The sequence below is a fragment of the Oncorhynchus masou genome, chromosome 20 (assembly GCF_036934945.1).
Source record: "Oncorhynchus masou masou isolate Uvic2021 chromosome 20, UVic_Omas_1.1, whole genome shotgun sequence".
In the NCBI taxonomy this organism is placed as follows: domain Eukaryota; kingdom Metazoa; phylum Chordata; class Actinopteri; order Salmoniformes; family Salmonidae; genus Oncorhynchus; species Oncorhynchus masou.
Genome location: NC_088231.1, coordinates 20,228,337 through 20,242,407, shown reverse-complemented (window position 1 = coordinate 20,242,407; position 14,071 = coordinate 20,228,337). Strand labels below are relative to the sequence as shown.

The 14,071-nt window shown below is 43.2% G+C and overlaps 1 protein-coding gene across 1 annotated transcript; it reads left to right on the top strand.

The window, feature by feature from the left end:
* The first annotated feature begins 3,833 nt into the window (after positions 1 to 3,833).
* LOC135507158 (dynactin subunit 6-like) lies at positions 3,834 to 11,940 on the top strand. Its single transcript, XM_064926744.1, has 7 exons — positions 3,834 to 3,940; positions 4,210 to 4,274; positions 4,509 to 4,614; positions 7,156 to 7,244; positions 8,886 to 8,933; positions 11,029 to 11,171; positions 11,370 to 11,940. The coding sequence occupies exons 1-7, from the start codon at positions 3,912 to 3,914 to the stop codon at positions 11,472 to 11,474; spliced, it is 585 nt and encodes a 194-aa protein (XP_064782816.1). The 5' UTR covers positions 3,834 to 3,911; the 3' UTR covers positions 11,475 to 11,940.
* The last annotated feature ends 2,131 nt before the right edge of the window (positions 11,941 to 14,071 follow it).

The following is a 14,071-nucleotide window of genomic DNA, read 5'->3' as shown; positions in this document are numbered from 1 at the left end:
GTGTGTGTGTGTGTGTGTGTGTGTGTGTGTGTGTGTGTGTGTGTGTGTGTGTGTGTGTGTGTGTGTGTGTGTGTGTGTGTGTGTGTGTGTGCTAATTTCAGATACAGTGACATTGAGCTGTCAGCAGTGACGGGTTGATGATTGACAGATAACTCCTGTCCTCTGTGTACACACCGGTCGGCATGACGATGAACAAATACAGCCAGAGTCTGGGCTACAGTAAACACTGGAGGTCAGAGTTCAACTATCAGTCAAGGACAAAGTGGAGGTCAGAGTTCAACTATCATTCAAGGACACGGTGGAGGTCAGAGTTCAACTATCAGTAAAGGACAACGTGAGGTCAGAGTTCAACTATCAGTCAAGGACAAGGTGAGGTCAGAGTTCAAAGGGAATTGTCATGTTAGTTTTTATGGAGTTTGGGGTGACTGTCTTTCTGTCCATCTGTCTGTAACTTCTCATCATCTTGTTCTGGTTTGGCCAGTCTGTTTAACTCATATCAAATCTGTTCTGGTTTAGCCAGTCTGTTTAACTCATATCAAATCTGTTCTGGTTTAGCCCATCTGTTTAACTCATATCAAATCTGTTCTGGTTTAGCCAGTCTGTTTAACTCATATCAAATCTGTTCTGGTTTAGCCAGTCTGTTTAACTCATATCAAATCTGTTCTGGTTTAGCCCATCTGTTTAACTCATATCAAATCTGTTCTGGTTTAGCCAGTCTGTTTAACTCATATCAAATCTGTTCTGGTTTAGCCAGTCTGTTTAACTCATATCAAATCTGTTCTGGTTTAGCCAGTCTGTTTAACTCATATCAAATCTGTTCTGGTTTAGCCAGTCTGTTTAACTCATATCAAATCTGTTCTGTTCACACCTCGTTATCACGTCACTTCCTCCAACGTCTAAAAAGGGGAGAGTCTGGTTATACAATCGCTCTGTGTGTGTGTGTGTGTGTGTGTCCATGCCTCTGTGTGTGTGTGGGTGTGTGTGTGTCCATGCCTCTGTGTGTGTGTGTGTGTGTGTCCATGCCTCTGTGTGTGTGTGTGTGTGTGTGTGTGTGTCCATGCCTCTGTGTGTGTGTGTGTGTGTGTGTGTGTGTGTGTGTGTGTGTGTGTGTGTGTGTGTGTGTGTGTGTGTGTGTGTGTGTGTGTGTGTGTGTGTGTGTCCATGCCTCTGTGTGTGTGTGTCCATGCCTCTGTGTGTGTGTGTGTGTGTGTGTCCATGCCTCTGTGTGTGTGTGTATGTGTGTGTGTGTCCATGCCTCTGTGTGTATGTTTGTGTGTGTGTGTCCATGCCTCTGTGTGTGTGTGTGTGTGTGTCCATGCCTCTGTGTGTGTGTGTGTGTGTGTCCATGCCTCTGTGTGTGTGTGTGTGTGTGTGTGTGTGTGTGTGTGTGTGTGTGTGTGTGTGTGTGTGTGTGTGTGTGTGTGTGTGTGTGTGTGTGTGTGTCCATGCCTCTGTGTGTGTGTGTGTGTGTGTGTGTGTGTGTGTGTGTGTGTGTGTGTGTGTGTGTGTGTGTGTGTGTGTGTGTGTGTGTGTGTGTGTCCATGCCTCTGTGTGTGTGTGTGTGTGTGTGTGTGTGTGTGTGTGTGTGTGTGTGTGTGTGTGTGTGTGTGTGTGCATAATTCATATATTATGTACTACTTTCTAAATTAGGTTAGCGCATATTTAATCATTTATGTACTCTCTTCTTCTACAACCCGTAATTAATAATTTATAGAATTTTGAAAATGCTAATTTCCTTTCTGATCCATCTGAAAGTTTGAGTGATTTGAAGCTCCGTGTTTTGAGGTTCGGACTGACTATCTAGAAAATGTGTGTGTGTGTGTGTGTGTGTGTGTGTGTGTGTGTGTGTGTGTGTGTGTGTGTGTGTGTGTGTGTGTGTGTGTGTGTGTGTGTGTGTGTGTGTGTGTGTGTGTAGGAGATATGGGCTAGGGGCTAGGGGATAAGGTTAGGAGATAGGGGATAAGGTTAGGAGATAGGGGCTAGGGGATAAGGTTAGGAGATAGGGGCTAGGGGATGAGGTTAGGAGATAGGGGCTAGGGGATGAGGTTAGGAGATATGGGCTAGGGGATAAGGTTAGGAGATAGGGGCTAGGTTTGATTTGTGATTCAAATCAAATCAAGTTAATTTGTCATGTGCGCTGAATACAACAGGTAGACCTTACAGTGAAATGCTGAATACAACAGGTAGACCTGACAGTGAAATGCTGAATACAACAGGTGTAATAGACCTGACAGTGAAATGCTGAATACAACAGGTAGACCTGACAGTGAAATGCTGAATACGACAGGTAGACCTGACAGTGAAATGCTGAATACAACAGGTGTAGTAGACCTGACAGTGAAATGCTGAATACAACAGGTGTAGTAGACCTTACAGTGAAATGCTGAATACAACAGGTAGACCTGACAGTGAAATGCTGAATACAACAGGTGTAGTAGACCTTACAGTGAAATGCTGAATACAACAGGTGTAGTAGACCTTACAGTGAAATGCTGAATACAACAGGTAGACCTGACAGTGAAATGCTGAATACAACAGGCAGACCTGACAGTGAAATGCTGAATACAACAGGTGTAGTAGACCTTACAGTGAAATGCTGAATACAACAGGTGTAGTAGACCTTACAGTGAAATGCTGAATACAACAGGTAGACCTGACAGTGAAATGCTGAATACAACAGGCAGACCTGACAGTGAAATGCTGAATACAACAGGTGTAGTAGACCTTACAGTGAAATGCTGAATACAACAGGCAGACCTGACAGTGAAATGCTGAATACAACAGGCAGACCTGACAGTGAAATGCTGAATACAACAGGTGTAGTAGACCTTACAGTGAAATGCTGAATACAACAGGTGTAGTAGACCTGACAGTGAAATGCTGAATACAACAGGTGTAGTAGACCTCACAGTGAAATGCTGAATACAACAGGTGTAGTAGACCTGACAGTGAAATGCTGAATGCTGATTTTTTTTTTTAATTTTACCTTTATTTATCCAGGCAAGTCAGTTAAGAACAAATTCTTATTTTCAATGACGGCCTGGGAACAGTGGGTTAACTGCCTGTTCAGGGCAGAACGACAGATTTGTACCTTGTCAGCTTGGGGGTTTGAACTCGCTCTAACCACTAGGCTACCCTGCCACCCCAATACAACAGGCAGACCTGACAGTGAAATGCTGAATACAACAGGTAGACCTTACAGTGAAATGCTGAATACAACAGGTGTAGTAGACCTTACAGTGAAATGCTGAATACAACAGGTGTAGTAGACCTTACAGTGAAATGCTGACTTACAGGCTCTAACCAATAGTGCAAAAAAGGTATTAGGTGAACAATAGGTAGGTAAAGAAATAAAACAACAGTAAAAAGACAGGCTATATACAGTAGAGAGGCTATATACAGTAGAGAGGCTATAAAAGTAGCAAGGCTACATACAGACACCGGTTAGTCAGGTTGATTGAGGTAGTATGTACATGTAGATATGGTTAAAGTGACTATGCATATATGATGAACAGAGAGTAGCAGTAGCGTAAAAGAGGGGTTGGCGGGTGGTGGGACACATTGCAGATAGCCCTGTTAGCCAATGTGCGGGAGCACTGGTTGGTCGGGCCAATTTAGCTAGTATGTACATGAATGTGTAGTTAAAGTGACTCTGCATATATGATAAACAGAGAGTAGCATAAAAAGGAGAAAAATGAATAATATTTTAACCATTTTCTCTGACTAAAAATATTATTAGGAGATTAGTTCAGCTGCAGTTCTGTAAACATTCGCTAGGTGACACTAAATCCCCATGAATGTCCCCACCCCTCCTCATCTGGTCTGCGTTCCACGCAAGCGCACAACGACGTCGTTTATGCTGAGAAGGATTCGAAATCGATTGTCGAAAAAAACTTAAGTCAATCAACAAAATGTCGGATAAACAAAATGCTCAAAAAAGGTATTACGACTCCAACTTGAATTCGTTTTTAGTTCAGTATTGTGTATCAAATAACACATTGTTACTGTTTCATAATGTTTTATGATAGTTTGAATGTGTTAAACAACGTGAATATGTTTTAGGAAACCGCTAGCTAACGTGACTAGCTAAGTTAGCTGCTTGCTACAGCTAAAATCGTAGCTAACTAACTTGTAGACATACAGATGATTCATAAATTGTATACTTTTTGTATTGCTGATTATTACCAACACTTGTTTTTCTGTTTGTAGTGCTAAAATAGCAGCTGGCGCCGTGGTGTGCGTCGAAAGCGAGATCAGAGGGGAAGTCACTATTGGTAAGAAGACGTAAAATGTAGCATTTAGCTTAGCTAGTCAGGTAACGTCCGCTAACTATTTATCAATGAGCAACAACAACATTCGTTTGTCTGTAGTAGCTCTAGTCTCTATATAGCTTGACATTATTACACGGTTCAGGTTACGGAGTACATATCCACTTTGGAGCCAGCTAAAAATGGTTGATGTGGTAGGCTGGCGTTACACATTTGACTGTTCATGTATGGTCTTTCCAGGTGCCAGAACGGTGGTCCATCCCAAAGCCCGCATCATTGCCGAGGCAGGACCCATAGTCATCGGAGAAGGCAACCTCATCGAGGAACAAGCTCTTATAATTAACAGGTGAACGTAACAATAGTGAATCTTCTAGAAGTGGAGGGGTGCAGTGGTGAGGTCTCTCCCGTGTTCTATTGCCGCCTCTCTCTCTCCGCCTCCCCTGTTACATCCATCCATCCTCCCTACACTTTATTCCTCCCATACTTTTATTCTGTCTTTCCTCTAACTCTCTTTTGCACTCGCCTACCTCCTTTTCCTCTGTCATGTTATGGTCTCCTTTTCCTCTGTCGTGTTATGGTCTCCTTTTCCTCTGTCATGTTATGGTCTCCTTTTTCCTCTGTCATGTTATGGTCTCCTTTTTCCTCTGTCATGTTATGGTCTCCTTTTTCCTCTGTCGTGTTATGGTCTCCTTTTTCCTCTGTCGTGTTATGGTCTCCTTTTCCTCTGTCGTGTTATGGTCTCCTTTTCCTCTGTCATGTTATGGTCTCCTTTTTCCTCTGTCATGTTATGGTCTCCTTTTTCCTCTGTCATGTTATGGTCTCCTTTTTCCTCTGTCATGTTATGGTCTCCTTTTTCCTCTGTCATGTTATGGTCTCCTTTTCCTCTGTCATGTTATGGTCTCCTTTTCCTCTGTCATGTTATGGTCTCCTTTTCCTCTGTCATGTTATGGTCTCCTTTTCCTCTGTCGTGTTATGGTCTCCTTTTCCTCTGTCGTGTTATGGTCTCCTTTTTCCTCTGTCGTGTTATGGTCTCCTTTTCCTCTGTCGTGTTATGGTCTCCTTTTCCTCTGTCATGTTATGGCCTCCTTTTCCTCTGTCATGTTATGGTCTCCTTTTCCTCTGTCATGTTATGGTCTCCTTTTCCTCTGTCATGTTATGGTCTCCTTTTTCCTCTGTCATGTTATGGTCTCCTTTTTCCTCTGTCGTGTTATGGTCTCCTTTTCCTCTGTCATGTTATGGTCTCCTTTTCCTCTGTCATGTTATGATCTCTTTTTCCTCTGCCATGTTAAGGTCTCCTTTTCCTCTGTCATGTTATGGTCTCCTTTTTCCTCTGTCATGTTATGGTCTCCTTTTTCCTCTGTCATGTTATGGTCTCCTTTTTCCTCTGTCATGTTATGGTCTCCTTTTTCCTCTGTCATGTTATGGTCTCCTTTTCCTCTGTCATGTTATGGTCTCCTTTTCCTCTGTCATGTTATGGTCTCCTTTTCCTCTGTCATGTTATGGTCTCCTTTTCCTCTGTCATGTTATGGTCTCCTTTTCCTCTGTCGTGTTATGGTCTCCTTTTTCCTCTGTCGTGTTATGGTCTCCTTTTCCTCTGTCGTGTTATGGTCTCCTTTTCCTCTGTCATGTTATGGTCTCCTTTTCCTCTGTCATGTTATGGTCTCCTTTTCCTCTGTCATGTTATGGTCTCCTTTTCCTCTGTCATGTTATGGTCTCCTTTTTCCTCTGTCATGTTATGGTCTCCTTTTTCCTCTGTCGTGTTATGGTCTCCTTTTCCTCTGTCATGTTATGGTCTCCTTTTCCTCTGTCATGTTATGATCTCTTTTTCCTCTGCCATGTTAAGGTCTCCTTTTCCTCTGTCATGTTATGGTCTCTTTTTCCTCTGTCATGTTATGGTCTCTTTTTCCTCTGTCATGTTATGGTCTCCTTTTTCCTCTGCCATGTTATGGTCTCTTTTTCCTCTGTCATGTTATGGTCTCCTTTTCCTCTGTCATGCTATGGTCTACATTGTAGTGATTGAAGCTGGTTGTCTGATTTGAAGCTGTCTGTTTTATTGAAGCTGGCTGTCTGATTGAAGCTGGTTGTCTGATTGAAGCTGGTTGTCTGATTGAAGCTGGTTGTCTGATTTGAAGCTGGTTGTCTGATTTGAAGCTGGTTGTCTGATTTGAAGCTGGTTGTCTGATTTGAAGCTGGTTGTCTGATTTGAAGCTGGTTGTCTGATTGAAGCTGGTTGTCTGATTTGAAGCTGGTTGTCTGATTTGAAGCTGGTTGTCTGATTTGAAGCTGGTTGTCTGATTTGAAGCTGGTTGTCTGATTGAAGCTGTCTGTTTGATTGAAGCTGGCTGTCTGATTTGAAGCTGTCTGTTTGATTGAAGCTGGCTGTCTGATTTGAAGCTGTCTGTTTGATTGAAGCTGTCTGTTTGATTGAAGCTGGTTGTCTGATTTGAAGCTGGTTGTCTGATTGAAGCTGGTTGTCTGATTGAAGGTGGCTGTCTGATTGAAGGTGGCTGTCTGATTGAAGCTGGTTGTCTGATTGAAGGTGGTTGTCTGATTGAAGGTGGCTGTCTGATTGAAGCTGGTTGTCTGATTGAAGCTGGTTGTCTGATTTGAAGCTGGTTGTCTGATTGAAGGTGGTTGTCTGATTGAAGGTGGCTGTCTGATTGAAGCTGGTTGTCTGATTGAAGCTGGTTGTCTGATTTGAAGCTGGTTGTCTGATTGAAGCTGGTTGTCTGATTGAAGGTGGCTGTCTGATTGAAGCTGGTTGTCTGATTGAAGCTGGTTGTCTGATTGAAGCTGGTTGTCTGATTGAAGCTGGTTGTCTGATTGAAGCTGGTTGTCTGATTGAAGCTGGTTGTCTGATTGAAGCTGGTTGTCTGTCTTTGATCAGTTATCCAGAGAACATAGGGCCTGACTCTGAGGGAGTGGAGCCAAAGACGATGACCATCGGCATCAACAACGTGTTTGAAGTTGGGTGTAGTATCCTTTATATTGAAGTGGTACACTGACCTGTAGGGTACACTGACCTATAGGGTACACTGACCTGTAGGGTATAGCCACTGACCTGTAGGGTATAGCCACTGACCTGTAGGGTATAGCCACTGACCTGTAGGGTATAGCCACTGACCTATAGGGTATAGCCACTGACCTGTAGGGTATAGCCACTGACCTGTAGGGTATAGCCACTGACCTGTAGGGTACACTGACCTGTAGGGTATAGCCACTGACCTGTAGGGTATAGCCACTGACCTATAGGGTACACTGACCTGTAGGGTACACTGGCCTGTAGGGTACACTGGCCTATAGGGTACACTGACCTGTAGGGTACACTGACCTATAGGGTACACTGACCTGTAGGGTACACTGACCTGTAGGGTACACTGACCTGTAGGGTACACTGACCTGTAGGGTATAGCCACTGACCTGTAGGGTATAGCCACTGACCTGTAGGGTATAGCCACTGACCTGTAGGGTATAGCCACTGACCTATAGGGTATAGCCACTGACCTATAGGGTATAGCCACTGACCTATAGGGTACACTGGCCTATAGGGTACACTGACCTGTAGGGTACACTGACCTGTAGGGTACACTGACCTGTAGGGTACACTGACCTGTAGGGTACACTGACCTGTAGGGTATAGCCACTGACCTATAGGGTATAGCCACTGACCTGTAGGGTATAGCCACTGACCTGTAGGGTATAGCCACTGACCTGTAGGGTATAGCCACTGACCTGTAGGGTACACTGACCTATAGGGTATAGCCACTGACCTGTAGGGTATAGCCACTGACCTATAGGGTATAGCCACTGACCTGTAGGGTATAGCCACTGACCTGTAGGGTATAGCCACTGACCTGTAGGGTACACTGACCTGTAGGGTATAGCCACTGACCTGTAGGGTATAGCCACTGACCTGTAGGGTATAGCCACTGACCTGTAGGGTACACTGACCTATAGGGTATAGCCACTGACCTGTAGGGTATAGCCACTGACCTGTAGGGTATAGCCACTGACCTGTAGGGTACACTGACCTGTAGGGTATAGCCACTGACCTGTAGGGTATAGCCACTGACCTGTAGGGTATAGCCACTGACCTGTAGGGTATAGCCACTGACCTATAGGGTACACTGACCTGTAGGGTACACTGACCTGTAGGGTACACTGGCCTATAGGGTACACTGACCTATAGGGTACACTGACCTGTAGGGTACACTGACCTATAGGGTACACTGACCTGTAGGGTACACTGACCTGTAGGGTACACTGACCTGTAGGGTATAGCCACTGACCTGTAGGGTACACTGACCTGTAGGGTACACTGACCTGTAGGGTACAGCTATTTGGACATTTGACCTCTGTCTAATATCACATATCTGTATGTGTTATTGTTTGACCTCTGTCTAATATCACACTTCTGTATGTGTTATTGTTTGACCTCTGTCTAATATCACATATCTGTATGTGTTATTGTTTGACCTCTGTCTAATATCACATATCTGTATGTGTTATTGTTTGACCTCTGTCTGTTTGACCTCTGTCTAATATCTGTATATTGCTGCTCTGAAAGTCATTTTGTTGGTAAAGTATGAAACTCTCCTTAACCAATGATACTTGCAGTGTCTCAAGCTTTGAAAATTGGGGACAACAATGTCATAGAATCCAAAGGTAAGAAAGGTTCAAATGCCACAAATTCAGTAATGACGATCTTCTTCCCAACGTTCTGAATGACTGAGTGTGTCTGTTGATTGGTTATTAAATCACTATGGGAACCCTTCCATCATCTAAACTGTTGATTGGTTATTAAATCACTATGGGAACCCTTCCATCATCTAAACTGTTGATTGGTTATTAAATCACTATGAGGAGAACCCTTCCATCATCTAAACTGTTGATTGGTTATTAAATCACTATGGGAACCCTTCCATCTAAACTGTTGATTGGTTATTAAATCACTATGAGGAGAACCCTTCCATCATCTAAACTGTTGATTGGTTATTAAATCACTATGGGAACCCCTCCATCTAAACTGTTGATTGGTTATTAAATCACTATGAGGAGAACCCTTCCATCTAAACTGTTGATTGGTTATTAAATCACTATGGGAACCCTTCCATCATCTAAACTGTTGATTGGTTATTAAATCACTATGAGGAGAACCCTTCCATCATCTAAACTGTTGATTGGTTATTAAATCACTATGGGAACCCCTCCATCTAAACTGTTGATTGGTTATTAAATCACTATGAGGAGAACCCTTCCATCTAAACTGTTGATTGGTTATTAAATCACTATGAGGAGAACCCTTCCATCATCTAAACTGTTGATTGGTTATTAAATCACTATGGGAACCCTTCCATCATCTAAACTGTTGATTGGTTATTAAATCACTATGAGGAGAACCCTTCCATCATCTAAACTGTTGATTGGTTATTAAATCACTATGAGGAGAACCCTTCCATCATCTAAACTGTTGATTGGTTATTAAATCACTATGAGGAGAACCCTTCCATCTAAACTGTTGATTGGTTATTAAATCACTATGGGAACCCTTCCATCTAAACTGTTGATTGGTTATTACATCACTATGGGAACCCTTCCATCATCTAAACTGTTGATTGGTTATTAAATCACTATGAGGAGAACCCTTCCATCATCTAAACTGTTGATTGGTTATTAAATCACTATGGGAACCCTTCCATCATCTAAACTGTTGATTGGTTATTAAATCACTATGAGGAGAACCCTTCCATCATCTAAACTGTTGATTGGTTATTAAATCACTATGGGAACCCTTCCATCATCTAAACTGTTGATTGGTTATTAAATCACTATGAGGAGAACCCTTCCATCTAAACTGTTGATTGGTTATTAAATCACTATGGGAACCCTTCCATCTAAACTGTTGATTGGTTATTACATCACTATGGGAACCCTTCCATCATCTAAACTGTTGATTGGTTATTAAATCACTATGAGGAGAACCCTTCCATCATCTAAACTGTTGATTGGTTATTAAATCACTATGGGAACCCTTCCATCATCTAAACTGTTGATTGGTTATTAAATCACTATGAGGAGAACCCTTCCATCATCTAAACTGTTGATTGGTTATTAAATCACTATGGGAACCCTTCCATCATCTAAACTGTTGATTGGTTATTAAATCACTATGAGGAGAACCCTTCCATCTAAACTGTTGATTGGTTATTAAATCACTATGGGAACCCTTCCATCTAAACTGTTGATTGGTTATTACATCACTATGGGAACCCTTCCATCATCTAAACTGTTGATTGGTTATTAAATCACTATGAGGAGAACCCTTCCATCATCTAAACTGTTGATTGGTTATTAAATCACTATGGGAACCCTTCCATCATCTAAACTGTTGATTGGTTATTAAATCACTATGAGGAGAACCCTTCCATCATCTAAACTGTTGATTGGTTATTAAATCACTATGGGAACCCTTCCATCATCTAAACTGTTGATTGGTTATTAAATCACTATGAGGAGAACCCTTCCATCTAAACTGTTGATTGGTTATTAAATCACTATGGGAACCCTTCCATCTAAACTGTTGATTGGTTATTACATCACTATGGGAACCCTTCCATCATCTAAACTGTTGATTGGTTATTAAATCACTATGAGGAGAACCCTTCCATCATCTAAACTGTTGATTGGTTATTAAATCACTATGGGAACCCTTCCATCTAAACTGTTGATTGGTTATTAAATCACCCCCCCCCCCCTCCAGCTGACCTGGGCAGGAACATGATTCTAACTTCTGGTTGCATCATCGGCGCCTGTTGCCAGGTCAACACCTGTGAGGTCATACCTGAAAACACTGTCATCTTCGGCTCGGGGTGTCAGAGACGTGTGCAGACAGAGCGACCACAGGTACACACACACACACAGGTACACACACACACAGGTACACACACACACTGAGGTTGTGTCTTATACACACAGACCCGTAGATCACTAGTCTATGGAGCTTTGTCTTTCTGCACTTGTTTTAACCAAAGAGCCAGTCCATCCACTGTTTCCTCGTTAGCAGTGAGGAGCAACATGTCTTTGTGTGTTTGTGTTCTGCAGCCTCAGACTCTTCAGCTCGACTTCCTGATGAAGATCCTCCCCAACTACCACCACATGAAGAAGACTGTCAAAACCACCTCCGCTGTCACGCCGGCCAAAAACTAAACCCCACCAGCTCTCAGCCCCCAAAAAAATTTACCTCTCTGGCAGACAGCGAACGCAGGAATCTCTTACCACTCAACATGTACTGCCACGACTTTAACAAGAATCTGAAGAATGTCACTGAACTGTTCTCCTTGTCTCACCACCCCGAGGTCCAGTTTCCCAGACCCGGCTGGATTTAAACAGTTTAGTCCATGATGAGCCTAGGTTTTGGCCTTTCTAGGGAGTTTTTCCTAACCACCGTGCTTCTACACCTGCATTGCTTGCTGTTTGGGGTTTTAGGCTGGGTTTCTGTACAGCACTTTGAGATATCAGCTGATGTACGAAGGGCTTTATGAATATATTTGATTTGACCTATGACTGGGAAACTGCCCCTTGGTAGTGGAAGTGCTATATGTTTCCTGTCTGACTGTTTACCACCAAATGCTTTATATCCAATTGTAATTAAAAAAGGACTTATTTAACAGTATTTAGTTTGCTGTTTGGAGACTGTAGGACAGTGTTGCTGTACTCTGACTAGAAAAACTCACTGCGTCTTTCCCAATTATCTCCCCTTTCTCCCAAAAGTGTGCACTTGTTCACTTTCCTACGTGGATTTTAGGATCCCTCCCTGTTCCGATCTTCTCGTCCAATGAGTTTCGAGGAGGCGATGAGAGGACTCAAGGAAATCCAATTGACATCCAAGCCAATCTGTTTTGGTTTAGCCAGTCTATTTCACTCATATGAAGTCTGTTTCGGTTTAGCCAGCAAAGTCTGTTTTGGTTTATTTTAGCCAGTCTGTTTTGGTTTATTTTAGCCAGTCTGTTTAACGACATGGAAACTTGCTCCAAGTCATGCCTACACCACTCCAATGTTTTGCAATGTGTGTAGAGGAGTGAATGCAAAGTGCAGGAGGATGGAGAGATTATTGGGATTCAGACACAATACCAAGTGTAGATGCGGCAAACTTTAAAACGGGTTTGGATTGGATCACTTCGATCAGATCAGGAGAAACCACATGTTAATGTGAGGTGTAACCAGGGCTATAAATATACCCTCTTTAAAAATAAAAAATTAAAAGCATCCGCAAGATTTGAACCTGTGACATTTACATTTGAGTCATTTAGTAGACTCTCTTATCCAGAGAGACTGACAGTAGGGAGTCATTTAACAGACTCTTATCCAGAGAGATTTACAGTAGGGAGTCATTTAACAGACTCTTATCCAGAGAGACTGACAGTAGGGAGTCATTTAGTAGACTCTCTTATCCAGAGAGACTGACAGTAGGGAGTCATTTAGTAGACTCTCTTATCCAGAGAGACTGACAGTAGGGAGTCATTTAGCAGACTCTCTTATCCAGAGAGACTGACAGTAGGGAGTCATTTAGTAGACTCTCTTATCCAGAGAGACTGACAGTAGGGAGTCATTTAGCAGACTCTCTTATCCAGAGAGACTGACAGTAGGGAGTCATTTAGCATACTCTCTTATCCAGAGAGACTGACAGTAGGGAGTCATTTAACAGACTCTTATCCAGAGAGACTGACAGTAGGGAGTCATTTAACAGACTCTTATCCAGAGAGACTGACAGTAGGGAGTCATTTAGCAGACTCTTATCCAGAGAGACTGACAGTAGGGAGTCATTTAGCAGACTCTTATCCAGAGAGATTTACAGTAGGGAGTCATTTAACAGACTCTTATCCAGAGAGACTGACAGTAGGGAGTCATTTAGTAGACTCTCTTATCCAGAGAGACTGACAGTAGGGAGTCATTTAGCAGACTCTCTTATCCAGAGAGACTGACAGTAGGGAGTCATTTAGCAGACTCTCTTATCCAGAGAGACTGACAGTAGGGAGTCATTTAGCAGACTCTCTTATCCAGAGAGACTGACAGTAGGGAGTCATTTAGCAGACTCTCTTATCCAGAGAGACTGACAGTAGGGAGTCATTTAGCAGACTCTCTTATCCAGAGAGACTGACAGTAGTGAGTCATTTAGCAGACTCTCTTATCCAGAGAGACTGACAGCATTAATCTTAAAATATCCAGGTGGGACAACCACATATCTCAGGCATAGAAATAAAAAATATGTCCTCAACGTAGTCAGTAGGTGACATGAGGTTGAAAACCAGGCGGGCTGCTGTGTTCTGGATCAGTTCCAGAGGTTTGATGGCACAAGCAGGGAGCCCAGCCAACAGCGAGTTGCAGTGGTCCAGACGGGAGATGACAACTGCCTGGATTAGGACCTGCGCCACTTCCTGTGTGAGGTGGAGTCGTACCCCACGGATGTTGTAGAGGGCATGAACCTGCAGGAGCGGGTCACTGCTTTGATGTTTGCAGAGAACGACAGGGTGTTGCACAGGGTCACGCCGACACAGTGGAGTTGTCAACCGTGATGGAGAGGTCTTGGAGCGGGCAGGCCTTCCCCGGGAGGAAGAGCAGCTCTGTCTGGTCTAGGTTGAGCTTGAGGTGGTGGGCTGACATCCAAGATGAGATGTGTCACCACCTGGATGTCAGGAGGCGGGAAGGAGACAAGCAGTTGAGTGTCATTTATCTCAGTGCTGAGTCCCCTCCCCGTCCTTGTTTTTGCACATATTTAAAGCTGTTCAGAGTTTGTAGATTAGAAA

Coding starts and splice junctions, on each gene's coding strand:
- LOC135507158 (XM_064926744.1), top strand. CDS start 3,912: ATGTCGGATAAACAAAATGCTCAAAAAAG. Junction 7,245..8,885: donor CGTGTTTGAAGTTGGGTGTA/GTATCCTTTATA, acceptor TGATACTTGCAG/TGTCTCAAGCTTTGAAAATT. Junction 8,934..11,028: donor CAATGTCATAGAATCCAAAG/GTAAGAAAGGTT, acceptor CCCCCCCTCCAG/CTGACCTGGGCAGGAACATG.